Source organism: Clarias gariepinus, chromosome 5, assembly GCF_024256425.1.
Source record: "Clarias gariepinus isolate MV-2021 ecotype Netherlands chromosome 5, CGAR_prim_01v2, whole genome shotgun sequence".
Lineage (NCBI taxonomy): Eukaryota > Metazoa > Chordata > Actinopteri > Siluriformes > Clariidae > Clarias > Clarias gariepinus.
The window spans coordinates 28,293,727-28,311,409 of NC_071104.1; the positions used below are offsets into that span (position 1 = coordinate 28,293,727).

Sequence of the window (17,683 nt, forward strand, 5' to 3'; positions counted from 1 at the left end):
AACACCAAAAATTTTCGAAATATTTCATGACGTAATGAATCTGTAATGAGTTTTACTTAAATTAAATTAATTAAAAAAACCTTTCAGAATATTAAAATGTTTGAGATTCACTGTATGTACAACCATTACACAAAGAGTGCACATCATAGCAACGTTGAGACCACTCAGAACAATGGCAAAACAACGCAAACAGCGTGAAAGAAGCAGAGCAGAACAAAGCTCCCTGCCACTGACTGATTTGCCTTAATCCTTGAAGTTAACAAGTTCAAATAATGGCTTTCAAAAACAATTTTCTACACTGGCCATTTCTATTTGAAAACTGAAAAAAAAAATCTGTACGTTTTCAAATTGATACCCATTTCTTTAATGTTTTATTATTATTATTATTTTAAAACATACAGCAGTATCTCTGCCTAATTATGACCAAACTGGTTGTGTTCACAGTCAAATCAGACCGAAGCATTTGCAGTTGAATGTTTGTTTTTGCGTGTGTGTTCACCCAATCACATCGCTGAGACTGATACTGCCTTATTAGTTACTTGCTCAGTGGGAACTCCCCCTCTCCCTGGAGCAAGCAAGCAGCAGTCTGCGGATCAATATGCTCCAATCAGCCCATAGTGAGAGGGAGGGACGGAGTCACGGCCCCTACACACCCCTGCAGGCTTGTGACGGCGGGATCATAGATCACGATCACAGTTTTGGTCTTTGCCATAAGGCTATCACAAGCTATAATATAGAAATAAGCATTTTATTAAATAATCCTATATTATGTACTGGTATGGTTCACATTACAAGTTCAAATTATTAAATCAGTTTAAGCATTTACCTGATGAAATACATAGAAATTTATTTTCTCACTTTATATACTGCTTATCCTGTACATGATCCCAGGAGGTCTGGGGCCTATCCCATAGTCTGAGTATAGTACCCTGGTCAGGTATACTACAGGGAATTTGGTAACCCATTAGCCTACTCTGCACCTATTAGCCTATCCTACCTTTGGACTGTAGAAGAAAACCAGAGTACTTGGAGGAAACCCATTAAGCACGAAGAGAAAACGCATACTCCACACACACAGAGGCAGGAATTTAACCCTCCACCCTGGAAATGTGAGGCTACTCTGTTTGTGTTGTTAGCCATTGTTCTAAGTGGTCTCAAACTTGCTATGATGTGCACTCTTAGTAGACACCACTAAGCCACCATGACAATACACGACGTACACTGTTTAACTTCAGTAGGGTCAAAGGAGACCCGTTTCAGGGCACAAACACACGCACTTAATCATACACTATGGACAATCTAGAAACACCAATCAGCACCACATGTGTGTGGACTGTGGAAGGAAACCGGAGTAACTGGAGGAAACCTGCAAAGCATGGGGAATCCAGACAGGGAAGTCCATGCAAAGGTCAACCTTACCATGGGAAAAAGTAGGCATACCAAACCATACTGATATTATGTCTGCTTATATTGACTAGACTCTTACTTGTAATTTCAACAAATAAATTCCAAAGATGAGCATCAAAATACACAAAGAGGTGGTGAAGATTATGAAAATTTGAAGAAAAACAAAGGAAAAAGAAACAAAGGAAAAAGAGAGGAAAGGAGCAAAGTAAAAAGTAGCAGAACAAAATGGCAAGAAAAAATTGTGTCTTAATAATATTCTAGTTTTTCATAATCACTATTTCAAATGCTTCAGGGTAAAATGTACTCTTCAAGCATGTTTTTATATACAGTTTGTAGAGAACTGATTTGCACATTCATAATGTGCAAATGTCATATCCATAATGCCAGTTTATCTAAAATCACTCATTCCAAAAATTTCAAATCTATGCTTTATCTATGTTCATTCAAGTCTATTTCACTGTACAAGCGCACTGAATTCTGCAGTTTAAAATGCTGTATATTTTTAGGATGTATGGGATTTTATTAATTTTAGGACATGTTTTTAGCTGAATAAATTATACTTAAACATATGGAAATGAACACACTGATACAAAGCTTGTATCTAAATCATCCAATCACAATAAGAGCGACTCAATGCATTTAGGTGTGTAAACATGGTCAATGCGGAAGTTCAAACGCAGCATCACTGAACTCACCATAATGTCCGAGATTAAAATCACAGTTTCAGACGATTTTAGCTTTGTGACATGGTGAGTTATCCTGCTGGTAGGCCTAGACATTTAAACAATGCTCAATTGATAATAAGGGGCCCAATGTTTGCTAAGAACATATCCACCACACCAGTAGATCCACACACTCAGTCCAGCCAATCTGGAACCAATTACCAAGCCATATTTAAAGTCACTTACACCTTTTAAATCCATGGTCTTTTCTAATTATTTCTTTCTACATTGTAAAATAAAGCTTAAGGCATCCAAAAATAGAATCTCCTTTGATATTGATATTGATATATATCTGCTACTTATGCTCTGTAAAGCCTTCAATAACGGCTCTAATCTGAGATGCGGTCAATTGGTGATTTTTGTGGCTGGTAACTCTAAAGGAAAGCAAGTTTTGGGCTATGCGTTCCTGGGAAAGCAAGGTCAACATGGTGCTTGATGGGTTTTGCAAGTGCGCTTGATAATACTGTTAATGCAATACTATTCCAGAACAAATAACCTTTGTGTCTTAAAATGAAAACTGACAGTTGTTGTTTAAATACCCAATGCCATATGTGTTATTTTATAACTTTGAAAAAATCCAGTATTGTTCTAAAATGGAAAAAAATACATTTAAATTTATGACTTTGATACTCTTTTTCTCTCTCTCTCTCTCTCTCTCTCTTTCTATACAAGCATGCACACACACTGTCCAGCCAAAAAAAACAACAGTCTAATATTTCATTGGACCGGATTTTGGCATAATTTTGAGGAACTTGTGCAATTTCACAACATTTATTTCCGTCCAGAATTGCATAAATGTCTCACCAAGATCTTGTATTGATGGTGGGAGAGTCAGACTGCTGTGTAAAGTCTTCTCCAGAACATCCCAAAGATTTCTAATGGGATTAGGGTACTGACCCTATGCTGGCCCCATGTATAAAAATGATGGCTCATGCTCCCTAAACCACTCTTTCACAACCGGAGGCGGTTGAATCGTAACACTGGAATATCATCTTGATATATCTTAGAGCATGCCATCAGGAAAAAATTAATTAATTGATGAAAAAAACTGTATACTCGGATCATTAACTGACCTCCATTTGTTGGGTACATAACGTTGTCTCTTCTTAACCTAATGCACCCATCGTTCTAAAACAGGGTTAATCTGGACTCATCAGACCACGAGACCTTGTTCCAATGGTCCATTCTTGCTCCCTTGTAAGTTAAAGCCTTTTTCCAATTAGCCTCACTGATGTGCGTTTACCTTAAGGCTACACAGATGTTTAATTCCAATCCCTTGAGTTCTCTTCACATTGTGCATGTGGAAATGCTCTTTGTTTCACTATTAAACATAGCTGTGAGTATGTTTTTTTTTATTATTATTTGTTTGCTTTATAAAAGTTTAAGTGGTGTTCAGGACATAATTTGGGATGTTTTTCTGATCACATTTATTCCGCAACAACAATGGTTCACCACTAGCTCAATAATGGATTTAGTGTTTAAATTAACTCAATTTTAGGAGTTTCAGCAATCTCCGTTGTTGTTTTCTTGTTCCAGGCCAATAATTTGACCCTTCTGAAACAGATTCGCACCCTTAACTTTTACATAACAAAAATGAGTTGGATAAGTTAAAAAAAGTACAAGGACTATACTTGGCCCTTTAATGGTATTGGAACCTTGACAAGGCTAGGGTTTTTGTTGTTTTTTTTTTGGCTTTGGATTTAAGATAAATAGATGAATATTAGCCATTTGGAAGCAGAAAATAGAGAGAAAATAGAAAATAGGGGGTGGCGGTGGCAGGCAAGCAACAAACAGACAAGCCACAAAAGTACTGGACCCAGCAATAACTTCTACCAATGTGATGGAAAAGCTAAAAAAAAGCTGCTGATGATCCAAACATTGTCAGTTTAAAGAGAAATGTGTAGTCTAATTGGGAGGAACGGTTTTAGGCAGGCCAAGTCAATCATCAGATCTTAACCCGTCAGAGCATGCAAGCTCACTTGCTGAACTCCGGGTTGAAATCTTCACGAGCAGGAAATCGAAGTTATAAATTTTAAATCCAGAATAACTCTTTCATGGCTAAAAAGTAAAACAGTAAAAGTTACAAAAGCTAAAGGATTGGTTTTATGTCATAAAACATTTTGTTCGAGCAAACATCGCTCTCAATGTTCAGCTGTCTCGATCAATCACAACTCATTTAAGAGATGTGAGCCACAGGTTCTGTGAACTCACTGATCCGATGTGTTGCATGTATGCCTACGAGCTGATGCAGCACAGACAACCCGACTGCTTTTTGTAAAACCCCTGTTCAGACTTATGAAGGCCACATTTGCAGTGAAAAATGCACATTTAGAGACCAAAAGCAAATAAAACCCAGCATTCTTTCACATCTAATTAACACTCGCCCTGGTGTTAAAACACACTGGCAGAGGGCATGCAGGTCAGCATGCAACTCAAAATCCCCCAAGGTATCCTTACCAAACTGAAACCTCACCTTTCCCATCAATATCTCTATATAAGTCACAGCCAACACCTGCCATCCATCCAACACAGCACACACTCTACACTCTGTGACAGGAGACTCTTCAAAAAGGTGAAATTGATTTTTCCTCTTTGTGGCTTCCTGCTTTGCAAACTAATTGAAGTAATAAAACAAACCAGTAAAGCATAAAATAGTATTAGCGCACTGGTTTCATTGTAGGGATTTCACGGGTCATCATAGAGCTCAATGAAGAGGGAGGACACAGGACCGTGCTGGGAATGCAGAGCCACAAATTCCTCCTGTGTTCATGGATGACTGGACGCTGAGCATTCACTCACACCACAGTGATAATCCACTTAGCGAGGCCATATCGCAGAGCAATGAGAGGCAGCCTCAGGGAAATACCAGGACATCAGATGAATGGTGTGTGTGTGTGTGTGTGTACCTTGATATTCCGATATCTGGATATGAAGATAACGATATGTACAGATAACATCACTTTCAGTGATTTTTTTTATGCGAGTGTCAGAATGGCACTTGAAGAATTTCAAGCTCTAATGGTTTTAGCTTCTTATCCTACATTTAGGAAAAAAGATGTACAACATCTTTAATTATTTTTTTGAGGGTAGAAAAGCAAAGACAAGTTAATAAATATATATAAAAATTTTAGGACTTCAAGGATTTAAAGTTTAAGGAAACAAGCACCAAGACCGATTCTGTTGGGCAGAAAGTTAAATATTGAGCCTTAAATATTTATATAATACTTTTTAAAAAACTTCCTTCTGATACATTATATGGTCAAAAGTATTTGGCCAAACCTGCAATGACGTTGTTTTCAACCACATATATTTCAATATAGAGTTGGTCACTCTTTCGCAGCTATAACTTTTCTTGGAAGACTGTTTACATGATTTTGGAGTGTTTCTGTGCTCATTCCAGTTCATCCCAAGGGTGCTCGATCGGGTTGAGGTCAAGGCTCCGTGAGGGTCAGTCAGGTTCATCCACACTGAACTCATCAAACTATGTCTTTAAAGTCCTTGCTTTTTTGCACTGGGTCACAGTCATGTTGGAATAGAAAAGGGTCTTACCCAAACTGTTACCACAAAGTTGAAAGCATAGCATTGCCCAAGATGACTTGGTATGTCGAAGCATTAAGGTTGCCATTCACGGGAGAAAGAGGCCTGATTGAAACACCTGAATCGAAAATTTAACAGGTTTGGAAAAATACTTTTGTCACTGTAATCTATTAATTAAAAAAAAGATATTATGGAAATCAAATTATGGATTATTATGGATCAAACAGTAAGTCATTCAAAAAAATAAAAATAAAAATAAAAATGACCTGACCTGTTCCTTCCCCAGTGTTTCTGCATCACCAAAGCCAACAATGGTGTAGAAAATCTTTGTATACTGTAGCATTACATTTTTCTTTCACTGGAACCATCTCAAAACTGTTGTATGCTGAATGCATCCAAAATATGCACTAATCTCTTTTAAACAGTTGATAGTGAGATGTGTCTGCTACTTATGGTCACTTTTTCTGTACAGTACTACAGTTTGTATTGATGATGGGATAGTCAGACTACTATGTAATATCCTCCAGCACATCCAAAATATTAGGAATGGGGATAAGGTCCGGGTCCAGTGCTGACCAATTGCATGTGTGAAAATGTCTCATGTTCCCTGAACCAATCTGGCACCATCATATTGGAAAATTTTGAAACAAATCCATTGATCCATTGAAAGAAAAACCTGGTCACTTAGTATGCCCATATACTTAGGGGTAACACAACATTATCTCTTCTTACCCCTGATGTGCCCACCACACTGGGACAGGGTAAATCTGGACTCATCATACCAACCACATGACCTTTACCAATGCTCCACAGTCTATTCTTTATTCTCCCTAGCACAAGTCTTTTTCCCCTGATTAATCTCACTGATAAGTGGTTTTCTTAAGGCTTCATAGCAGTTTATTCCCTATTACTTGATATTTTGCATGTGGAAATGTTTTCCCTTTCACTATTAAACATATGAGGTTTCTACTTTTGCCTTTAAGAAATCTCCCACAACTTGATAGAATAAAACAGTAAAATTTATTCTGAAAAATTAAATAAAAATACTGTATACTGTAAGATGACTAGCATGTTGACACCTGACCATCAAACATACAGTATCGGTGTTCCTTCCCCAAGGTGTTTCTGCATCTGTGAAAGCAAACAGTTATGTAAAATATCGTTGTACGTCACAAAATGAGCTCCGGACAGAAGAAGAAATTGAGCGGTCTGGTAGAACTAGAGCGTCCTGCATAGACCCCACTGAATGCTTCAGGAAGAGAACGTTGGCTACTCCGCAGGCCTTCCACCTGACATCAGTGCCTGATCTCACTATCACTAATGCTTTTACGGCTGAATGATCACAGACCTCCATAGCCATACTTCAAAATCAAGCAGAAAGCCGTTCTAGAAGGGTCGAGGTTATTATTACAGTTAAGAGGCGCTGTATCTGAAATGGGATCTTCCACAAGCACATCTTAGTGTGATGTTCAGGTGTCCACAAGTCTTGGTTCTATAGTGTATAGTATATCAGTACCAGTGTACTGATGTGCTATTCACTTGTTTTTAAACATCAGTTAATGTTTAAAAGCAAGTGGTTATACTATATAAGCAAATTTAACGTCTAATCATATAAAAATAAATAAATAAATAAATAAATAAATAGTGGCGATGACAAAACTGGCATAAAGAATTGATTTATAACCTCATGCCTTTGAGATTCAGATAGGTATGTCCTTGAAAACGGTGTGTGCTCCTTTACAATTTAAAAAAAAAGAAATAATACATCTTTACCAAACATATCTGTTTAATCAATTCTAATTAAGATGAGTCTCAAGAATGTCAGATGTAGAATTACCCCCTCAACTGGTCACAGCGTTATGCCCCATGAACAAGAGGGAGAAGGAGAGAAAGAAGGTGAAAGAAAGAGAAGAAAGAGGTGAAAGAAAGAGAGCGAGATGGATAGTGTGTATGCGCATGCATGGTCTCTGCAGACATGACAAACTGCATATTTACAGCCGTGGCAAATGAAAAGGAAGAAAAATATTACTCTGTCAGCCGACACGTCCGCTTTGTTGCAGACCTGGTAGAAAGTGGGGGCAGGCTCAGGAATGTCTGGCTCGCAGTGCAAAAATTCACTGGCCAACATATTAAACATGGTTACAAGCCCCTGTCTGCTATTACAGTGAAACTTAAAACATAAAGACGGGTTTTACAAGGCAACGTGAAGCGTCACACAGATTCACGTCTCCTTCACCTTCACCAAGTTTAGGTTCAAATATATAGCATGCCCTGCCTCCATCACGTTATATGACGTTGGGGGGATACCGGCACATGTTTTTCCCATTGCCTATGACATTTATAGAGCTGCGGCATAAGGCTGAGCTTTGAGGTCAAATGAGACACATGCTTAAAAAATTACCACAGCCAGGCCTATTAAAAAAAAAAAAAAAAACCCTGACAGACAAATCAGATCACTTAAATTATAAGCTGTTTTCTCTGCCGCTGCTCCTCGATAACAGCGCCTGCGTGTAAAACTTGGTTCCAACCCTCGCCTCCGTGAAAGATGTGATTAGTATAGTATACCACGTCCCATATGCTGCAACAGGATGATGCAGATAGTACATTTACCCTAACATGACAGCGAAACAAATCAGAGTCACACAATTATGCCGGAGGAGTCTGGGACACAATGAGAAAGAGGGGGAGAGAAAGAGAGAGAGAGAGAGAGAGAGAGAGAGAATTTCCATCTTAACACGACACCATGTTCCTTCTATTACCAATCTCATTATCCTCCAAACTTTAAAGCAATGAGAATCTGTCATTACATTGCTCATTAACTTCTAAACAAAGAAGCAGTCAAAGATGCCTGCTAAACATTGACGCTTATAAACGAGGATCGTGCGGCAGGCCAGATTGCCAATGGAATTTTAAACCTCAACAATTTTTTTTATATCGGGGAAAAAACTGTATCAGAGAAATCCTTCAAGCAATGACAATCTAATTTACTCTTTCTGTAAAGTTAAGAGCTGCTATCGTGGAGAGTGAAAAGCAAGCAGCTTTCATATTTGATTATATTTTCCCCATTTTTTTTTTATATTCGTATTACATAAAAATGATTCCCTAGTCTCATCATGCATCTGAATTTGTTTCTGGAGGCAACATACTGGCTTTCAGGGCGGAGGAGTTGACTTCGATCTCGCCTCCCCGGATTGGCTGGAAACAGACCAGTTCGGCGTCGTAGGGCTCGGGGCTCGGCTGTCCTGGAGCGCCTCCGCCGTTTGTGTTGATGTTAATAGCGCCGATGCTGCTGTTCCCGGGACTTGTCGCGCCCCTTTGACGGGCCTCTTGCTCCTCATACACTGCGATCAGCTATCACAGAGGGAGAAAGAGAGAGAGAGAGAGAGAGAAAATAGAGGAGAGAAAACCTTCAGTTAAAATACAAACACAACTATGTGTAATTTCTTAAACTGCAACTAATATGTGCTCCTGTATACACAGGGTGTTAAAATATAAGTCCATAAACTTCCAAAAGAAATGATGGAGGGAGGCTCTGATGAACTATCTGCTTTTCAGATTTAAAATATTTAATGCGTGTTTTAGCACTCGAAAATCATTGCTTAAGAACATTCCTGCCCTTTTGTCCTTGTTAGAGATGCCAGAATAAAAACACCTCCTGCTGTACAAAGAGCTCGCTGGCCAGACAAACACAAAAGCACATAAGAGTTAGACTGTAATATTCACAGCTATATATATATATTAGTACTGTCAATCAATTGAAACATTTTAATCTAGTTAATAACAGTCATAGTCTGTGATTAATCCAGATTAATCACAATTTTAAAATACACAGATTTACTTGTATTATAAACATGTAATGTTGGAATAAAGAAATAAAACAAACTGGTTAGAAGAAACAGATGTGCAGTTTTATATCATCTCAAACATTAAACATTTAACAAATGTTAAATTAAACTTTCTCGATTGGGACATGGCATGTAGAGGCTGGGTAGTATGGGCTGAACCCAGATCCTCAGACCCAAAAATCAACAACCTAGAGCCTTAGCCACTACTCTCACATTTTACATTTAATAGATTCTTGTAAAAAAAAAAAAAAAAAAAAGTTCCTCCCCTAGAAGGTACTGAAGCTCCAGCACACAAATTTGGTTTTATCCAAACTTCCGTCAAAATGTTTTTATAACGAAACTTGCCGTTCAGCCCACCTAAAGGCATTTCTTCAGTCGTCATAATATTGACAGCCCTACTATTTATACAGCAGTAACCGAATCTAGGAAACATAGCAATAAGGCAACATAACTACTATGAATTAATTCATAACTCACACTAAGTTAGACAATTTGTCACGACAAGATTCCAAGTAGCATGCCTTCCTCTTAGTAATGTGTATATGATGTGTGTTTATTTTCTTAAATAAAATGTGTTGGTTTTAAAATCCAAAAGTATTTATTTAACTCCCTGATGTACAATTGGACCCAGATACCAATCTATATTTACAGACTTTAAAATTTAATTAAAATCGCATCCGTAGGATTATAAACACTATCAGTCTCCTCATGCAAGAAAATCAAGTTTGAATAAAAGTGTAATAAAAGTGCACCTTCTGAATCAGCGCGCTATAGAGGACGTTTAGCAAGCCGAGCATGGCCGGTGTGTGTTATGGTCCATCAGAAGACGATCTGCATGTGTGAACACACACTGCACACAGTGTTTTATAGAAAAATCCCAAGCCATTCACAGAGTAACTGACTCTGCATTTTGACCTCCATGCAAACATGTGTGTAAATGAGTGTATAATGCGTGTGTGTGTGTGTGTGTTTGTTTGTACAAACATTAAAACAGAGAAAGAGGAGTTTGCTAGCAAAGCCAGGGGTGTTCCTGTCTGCAAAGCCGAGAATGAACACAACATCATGGAATTATTTTAAATAAATCACTAAACAGGGTAGAGGGTAGGAGAAGTGTGACAAAGGGGGAGTTCATGAACTAGAAAGAAAGAAAGAGTGATGAAGTATGGCGAAGAGGCTGAGAAAGAGAGGAAGAGATGGAGAGAAGAGGGAGGGAGAAAGAAGGCTAATGACAAAAGCAGTTGGCAAACCATCTATTCATTATCTTCCCCTCTCCTTCATCTTCATTTAACAACCTTCTTTTCATGTGTCACATGCAGTCGTAACACGTCTAGTCTTTCTCCAGCCTGCCCCCACCCTGTCGGTCCATCCATCCATTCATCCATCCATCGTTCCTTTCATCCATTTATTTTGATTCCCATCATTTTCCTTTATTAGACTTTACATGTTAAATGTAAAGCTAGACAGAGAGAGAGCAAGAGAGAGAGAGCGACAGAGAGAGAGCAAGAGAGAGAGAGGTGTGTGTTATAAGCCAGCGGATGATCTGTGTGAAATGGTAGTGATTTATTCAGAGAGGTAGGAGAGGACTGCAGCACATCCTCCATGCTACATGAGGAGAGAGAGAGAGAGAGAGAGAGAGAGTGAAGCAGTACAAATGTCATTAATCAGCACTGGCGGAGGAAGAGAAGGAGAAGGATAGAAGCAAACCAAATGTGAGAGTGATGGAAAAGTACAGCAAGCCTGTCTGATTCAACAGTGCCATTCATCTTTCCTCAGGATTCAACATTCTGATTCTGATCCAACAATAAGCAGGGTTTCGTTTTTTTTCTGCTCACGCTGCACTACGTGAATAAAAGCTATAAGCTGACTGATTAAACGTTTAAAGGTATCGTCAGAGAATTTAGACAGCAGTAGCTTTGTAATTGGAATTCAAACAAGCTTCAGGGTCTGTGTATATTGTCTTTATTTATTTTTGTTTTCAGTTTCAAATGTTTTCAGTTTCAAAATGGCACAAACTATAAATTTTTTTCTCTCATTTGTTGATCGAATATTCATAAAGTTAAGTATGAGAGTCGACCTGGAACTACAACTCGTAATGTTTATGGTTAATGTATACTGTCAGTCTATTTCTGTTACAAATGGCATCAACATTTGCATTTTTTCCTATTCTGGTTAATTAAGCTTAAACTGCAGCACATAGAAAAATAATCTATTCTTTCTAACACCCACATTGTTTTCCTTTACCATCCCTTGCTTGTTAATTTTAAAAAGCAAAAGAATTGTGATCTGTATTAGCACTAAATACAGATTAAATAAAAGCCTATGGGCAATCAAACTCATTTAATACCTTATAACTTCACTTACATTTATTGTTTTAGAGCCAGCATCTGCTTGGGATGTCGTATTTGTATGGCAGCATATTTTTTCCCATTTCAAAATTAAATACCAAATGAAAGCACTGCACACAAACCTGCCTGCCTTCAGTGCTCTAACATATGGCTATGCTTTGTCTTTATTATGTGGATGTTAGTTGTCTGCACCATTTGCTTCTTCTCCCCCCTTTACCTTAAAAAACTGCTGCTTTGAAGACAACTGCTGAAATGCAGCAGCTGCAGAAAACAAAATATTTTGCTACAGCTCTGACTGAAGAATCTCCAACCTCAGTTTTAAAACTACTTTAATTTAAATTGCCCTAATGTTAGGAAAGTTGGGAAACACCATTCTTCTGGAGAACCAGGGAGAGCGGTGTTATTTTTCAGACTGTAATTAGGCTACAGAAATAGTGATTTAGGTCGCGTGCCTCGAGGAGTGACCAACTCAACAGAGCAAATCATTTAAATCAAGGCCATTCCATCAGTGTACCAGCCTTGTACATGAACTCTCTCTCTCCCATACACACAGCCTGAACAAATCTCTGCAGTTGTACATTAACGCACCAATGCCTTTTGTTCATCAACCCAACCGTCAGGCTACTGGGCCTGAACCGGACTGAGAGACACACACGCTTATGCAGACAGACTTGTAAACCTCATAGTGGCATCACACATCCCAGGGATCCGATACTTGAAGCACTTGGACATGAAAATTGGATCAATAGCCGGTTATCAAGCGGTGCTGCGAGACAGGATAAGTGCCAATGTCATACCGCGTCCTCTGCTCCTCATTCGACTTCTGAATCAGCGACGAGAACCTGAGCTCCTCTCAGACGTGCCTTATATTCTTCACCTGGGAGGTGACATGGTTCGGATTTCCAGAAGTTCTGAGAATGCAAGCTTATCGATATCCAATTCAGCAGGCACTGAAGTGGCACGGCCCTGCAGCAGTGCTTAATGACTGTTATTTCTGCAGGCTGTAGAGGTGTTAATTAGCACGGATGACAAGGTAAAAACTGCAGGGAGGCCAAGATGGAGAGATCTCGTTATATAGACTGCTGCAGAAGGGCCGAGTCGCACGCAACCCACACAGACATGAGCACGCACTTGCAGGTGTGTCGATGGCTAAATTACATCTGACAACGGAATCAGAACCTGTCAAGCGCAATAACACGACTGCCTCCATTAGGCAAGGAAGACAACAGACAAAAAGGGAGCAAAGAGACGGGGAGAGGGAGTCAAACCGAGCGCTTTTTCCACCTCATCCTTCTTCTATACCTTTAAGCCGCTATTGCCTACTGTGCCAAGTTGCCTGCGCAAAGTCACATCAGCTATGTGAGACAGGAGAAGCATTAAAGTGACTGGAATCTGTTAAAAGAACCCAGTTCTTGCCACTGACAGCAATCGAATAGCACTTTAATAGACCACATGCACCACTGCATGGTATAAGTAAAAATGACGCACTGTAGTCACAATGTTGATGCTCCAGCCAACAAAGAAATAAAACACAGACCTACACACGTCATTCAGCTCAGTGCCAAAGGCGGCTATACTTTACAAATCTGAAATAAAACCGAGCGTATGGCTGAAAAACTTAAAGGGAAGATGACACTTATTGATGACATAAGCAGAACCTAGTGATTTCCTTTAATCTTGGGTCAATCCGACACAAAGAACAAGCCATCACAGAGTTGGGTTTAGAACTTGGCAAGGATTTTACTGGAATCAGATGATAAAGTTTGACTGCTGAAATCACACAATATGAAACAGGCTTAAGCAACATGAAGGGAATAATCTGACTCACTTTTTATTACACATCTTTAAACATTAGCTTAAAGTTAAGTTAATGTCAGCAGACTAGATGTATAAGTGCATCTGAAAAGTCACGGTTTGCGGAACACTCGCAAACCGTGTTACTTGCAATCCAAGGTTCCACTGTATCTGCATTTACATAATTTTTTATGGGAAAATTATTATTATATTTATAAAATTATCATTTAAAAAAAAAACGCCTCCGGAACAAATTTAATTAAATTTGCTTGCAGCACGCTGGACACTGTGCTACCTGCCAATGTGTGAATAGTTTAGAGCACACCGCCTGTAGAATTACAGAGAAATCAATCTTTCCCCCAGCTTTACTACATAACCATAATGAAATACTAAAACAGACCATGTCGGCTAAATCTAAGGTTAAAAAAAAAAAAACTTTCAGGTCTTTGGTCTTTTCAAACATACACAAAGTAATGTACAAGCAGCTGCACATGAGCAATGATTCAGAGAATTTGGGGAATCTGTAAAAACTCAAAGTTTTATAAACCTATAAAAGGTTTATACAAAATGTTACCGCGGTAACAGAACAATCAGCAAACAACAGCAAAGAAAGTGAGAGAAAAATAAAGCGGAGTGTGATGAGATCCTCTGCAGAAGGAATCGAGTCATGGAGCTGCTCAGACTCAGCATTACAAGACCTGGGCTGGTGTGAATGCAGACAAGCTTGTGCAGAGACCTTAAAGGCAAGGAATGTTAAGAACTTTAAATTTGATTCCTGCTATAACAGAAAGGGATAAAATACATGGATTTTTTTTTCACTACTGAACATGGACAAGAACTGCTTAGCTTTAAATAAAGAGCCCAACTGATGGATGGGATCAACAGCCAACCACAGAGAAACCAAGAGAAAGAGAAACCCTTTATCCGCTTAGCACGAAGTTTCCTTTTGGAAACCGTACATTAAAAGCTTACCAAATGACAAACTTAAAAAAATCCTAGTAGCTGAAAAAGTATTTATATATATGTTTTTTCTCTCACATCACTCATCTACCCAGTATTATCTACATAGTTGCTCAGATGCTGTCTCAAGTAATTCTGGATACGGGCCATTGAGCTCGAGAGGCAACGTCCGAGTTAGAGAGAGAGGGGAAAAAATGAAAGCGAACAAATAACCGAATTAAGAGACCTTCTTCAGTGTACTCAATCGTTTATAAACTCATTAAGCCACAGAGGAAATCACCAGTGACGAATTCCACTAATAAACAAGCTGAGAAGTCTCAGTGGAACAATTGAAGCAGCTCCAAAGAGGCTGTAATGGCTGCTGAGCTTACAGAGACACGCACAGATCACACGGCACACAGGTAACAAAGCACCAAGCACCGGAGAGCTCCAAACAGTGAAGAGACCACACACACACTTAGAAGGATAAAAAATGCCCACTGGAATGGGTATGACAGGTAAGTGATGAGAACAGAATGGTATAACAGCTGCACGCACTGAGCCACGAGCTTTACACCACTTTACACCAGGAGTGACGCAGCATGGAAAGCGCGCCACAACCACTGTGCCATGATTCTCATTAGGATAAAAACATGCTTGTATTTACATCATTTCACACGTGGTGCGGCTCACTGGCGTCTGTAGGTACATTAACTTTAACTGCTTACCTGCCACGAACGTTTAGAAGCTCCTGCTCCTTTTCACTACCTCCTGCAATAAGCTATGGCTACGCAGTCTCTAGATGGTAAGTCACGGTTAGTCATTCTACTACTTTCTTTTAATGTGGGCATTTTATTTTTTTAAATACTGTAGCTTTCACATAAAACATTTATGCCACATACACAACCATACATGGTTTTACGCGATTGCCATTGAGCAGAAAAGTAAAAAACATGTGTAAGGTAGTTAAATCAAATCAATCGTAAAATCCAATTAAGGTTCAAATTAAAGTAATTCTAAATATAAAATAATGTGCAAATGCAAATGAGAATAAAAAGAATGAAATCTACAGAAGTCAGTCAAATGAAGTAAACATAAGGTAGAAATATGTAGAGATATGTAGTAATGAGCAATGTACTGTACAAGGGAAAAAATAATACATATATTAATGTAATGAAAACGAACGTCTAGTCTCTCCTCTACATATCCTTTCACCTAAAGCGACACACTTCTCCAAACAATAGATAAGCTGGTGGAGACTGTCTTTAAAAAAGCCTTCTTAGGTCTGAGGATAGGTTTCACCCCCGGTAATCACTTCATGATCGTCACAGGCCTGCCACGAAGTGGTTTCTTCAAGTGATGGAAAAGGAAGTAGTCACTGGGTGCGAGATCAGGGGGGTATGAGGCAGAATTTTTTACCCCAAGTTGCGCACAAGTTTCACTGTTTCGTAAGCTGAATTGATCGGGGCGTTGTCACGACCAGCGTTGGGTGTAATGCGTTAATGTGTAAAAATTAACGCATTAGAGTACTCGGATTACTTTTTTGATGTAACGAGTAATTAAATGCGTTAGTTTCACCATTTAAGTACTCCGTTATTTATTTATATTTTTAAAAATGTAATCCGTTATTTACACAATTTATGTAATCTGTGAGCCAGACAGCAGTGTGTAAAAGTCGTCCTACAACCCCCACCCCCTCTGTTACACCACTATCTCACCTTTACAGTTTGACTATGCGAGGACAGACGCGCGGAAAGATGGAAACCTAATCACAGCGCTAAAACTCGCGGTGAATCATGATGAACCGTACTTACAGCCACCGCGTAGGTGAGATAGGGGTATTAGTAATTAACTTCGCTGAGTGATGACGGTAAAATAATTATAAAGGTCTTGACTAAAACAACATGCATGAGGAATCACTAAGGAGTTTTCATTTTCTGCAGTGGAAAAGTACTCTAGTTACTTTTATCAGAAAGTAATGCTGTAATGTAACTGATTACTTTTTAAAGTAATTTTTTTTATGTAATTAGTTACTTTAAAAAGTAACATCCCCAACACTGGTCATGATAAAAGCGCATTTAAATTTTTTCAACCGAGAGCGCCATTTTGGTTTTTACCCTCTAGCCGCATCATGTGAAACTTTTTTTAAACGAAGGAGAAATATAAGTTTATAAACAGACTCGATCTCGAAGATATATATATTTCTTTGCATAAAATAAAAAAAATTTTATGACCTCATGTCGTAAATGCCATAAGAATATAAGTTATGCCATGACTATTCATGTAGGGGAAAAAAGCATTCAACTGGAAGAGAGCAGTGTAAAAAGCCTAATTAACAGTTGAGGCAGTTGTGTAAAAAGGGGATTTTAACTTGTACAGTATATGTGGAATTAAGATTATTCCAGGGTGCCGTCTGTATTCATGTGCAAAGAAGCTCCTCCTCAGTCTCCCTCTATTGGCCTTCAGGGAGCAGAAGCATTTTCTTGATCGCAACACAGTTACAGTCCAATGTTAGGGTGGCTGGGGTCCTTCACTATCTTCCTGGCCTTGATCCAGCACTGCTTGCTATAGATTGGGTGCAGGTCAGGGAGCTCAGTGCAGATGATGAGCTCAGCTGATCTCACCACCCACTGCAGAGCTCGTCGGTCCTGTACGGTCCTGCTATTCCCAAACCAGGAGCCCAAACAATTATAAAATTCAGTAGTAAAGGCAGCAAGTGTACCTTGTGAGAATTACTCCTACTATTTAAGAAATAACTAAAATACTAAAAAAAAAGGCAGAATTTCCAAACCAGTGGAATGTCGTAGTGATTTATTTTTTTTTACAAGTTGTTTTGATTAACATTACTTATGATTAACAAAATGACAAACTGTGATGGCCTTTCCAAAGTTGCCAGACGTATACAATCTATATATATATATATATATTGTACAATGTTACACTCTTGTTTACACGCTCACACACCTTAATCCGCGCATCGTATTTCTCTTCCTGAGACACTATTCAAATTGCTGGAACATCATCTGATCTGAGCAGAACAGAAACAATCTTAGAAACTGTTTCATCCGACTGGAAAGACAGAGAAAGTCTATTT

General features: G+C 38.8%; 1 protein-coding gene across 5 annotated transcripts in view; it reads right to left on the minus strand.

Annotated features, from left to right (window-relative positions):
- pard3bb (par-3 family cell polarity regulator beta b) overlaps positions 1–17,683 on the minus strand; it is a 307,077-nt gene that overhangs the window by 228,700 nt on the left and 60,694 nt on the right. For all 5 annotated transcript variants that reach the window (XM_053496440.1, XM_053496439.1, XM_053496437.1 and 2 more), the window contains one exon: positions 8,813–9,017. In XM_053496440.1, coding sequence (XP_053352415.1) covers positions 8,813–9,017 — 205 coding nt within the window. The remainder of the gene's footprint in view (positions 1–8,812; positions 9,018–17,683) is intronic.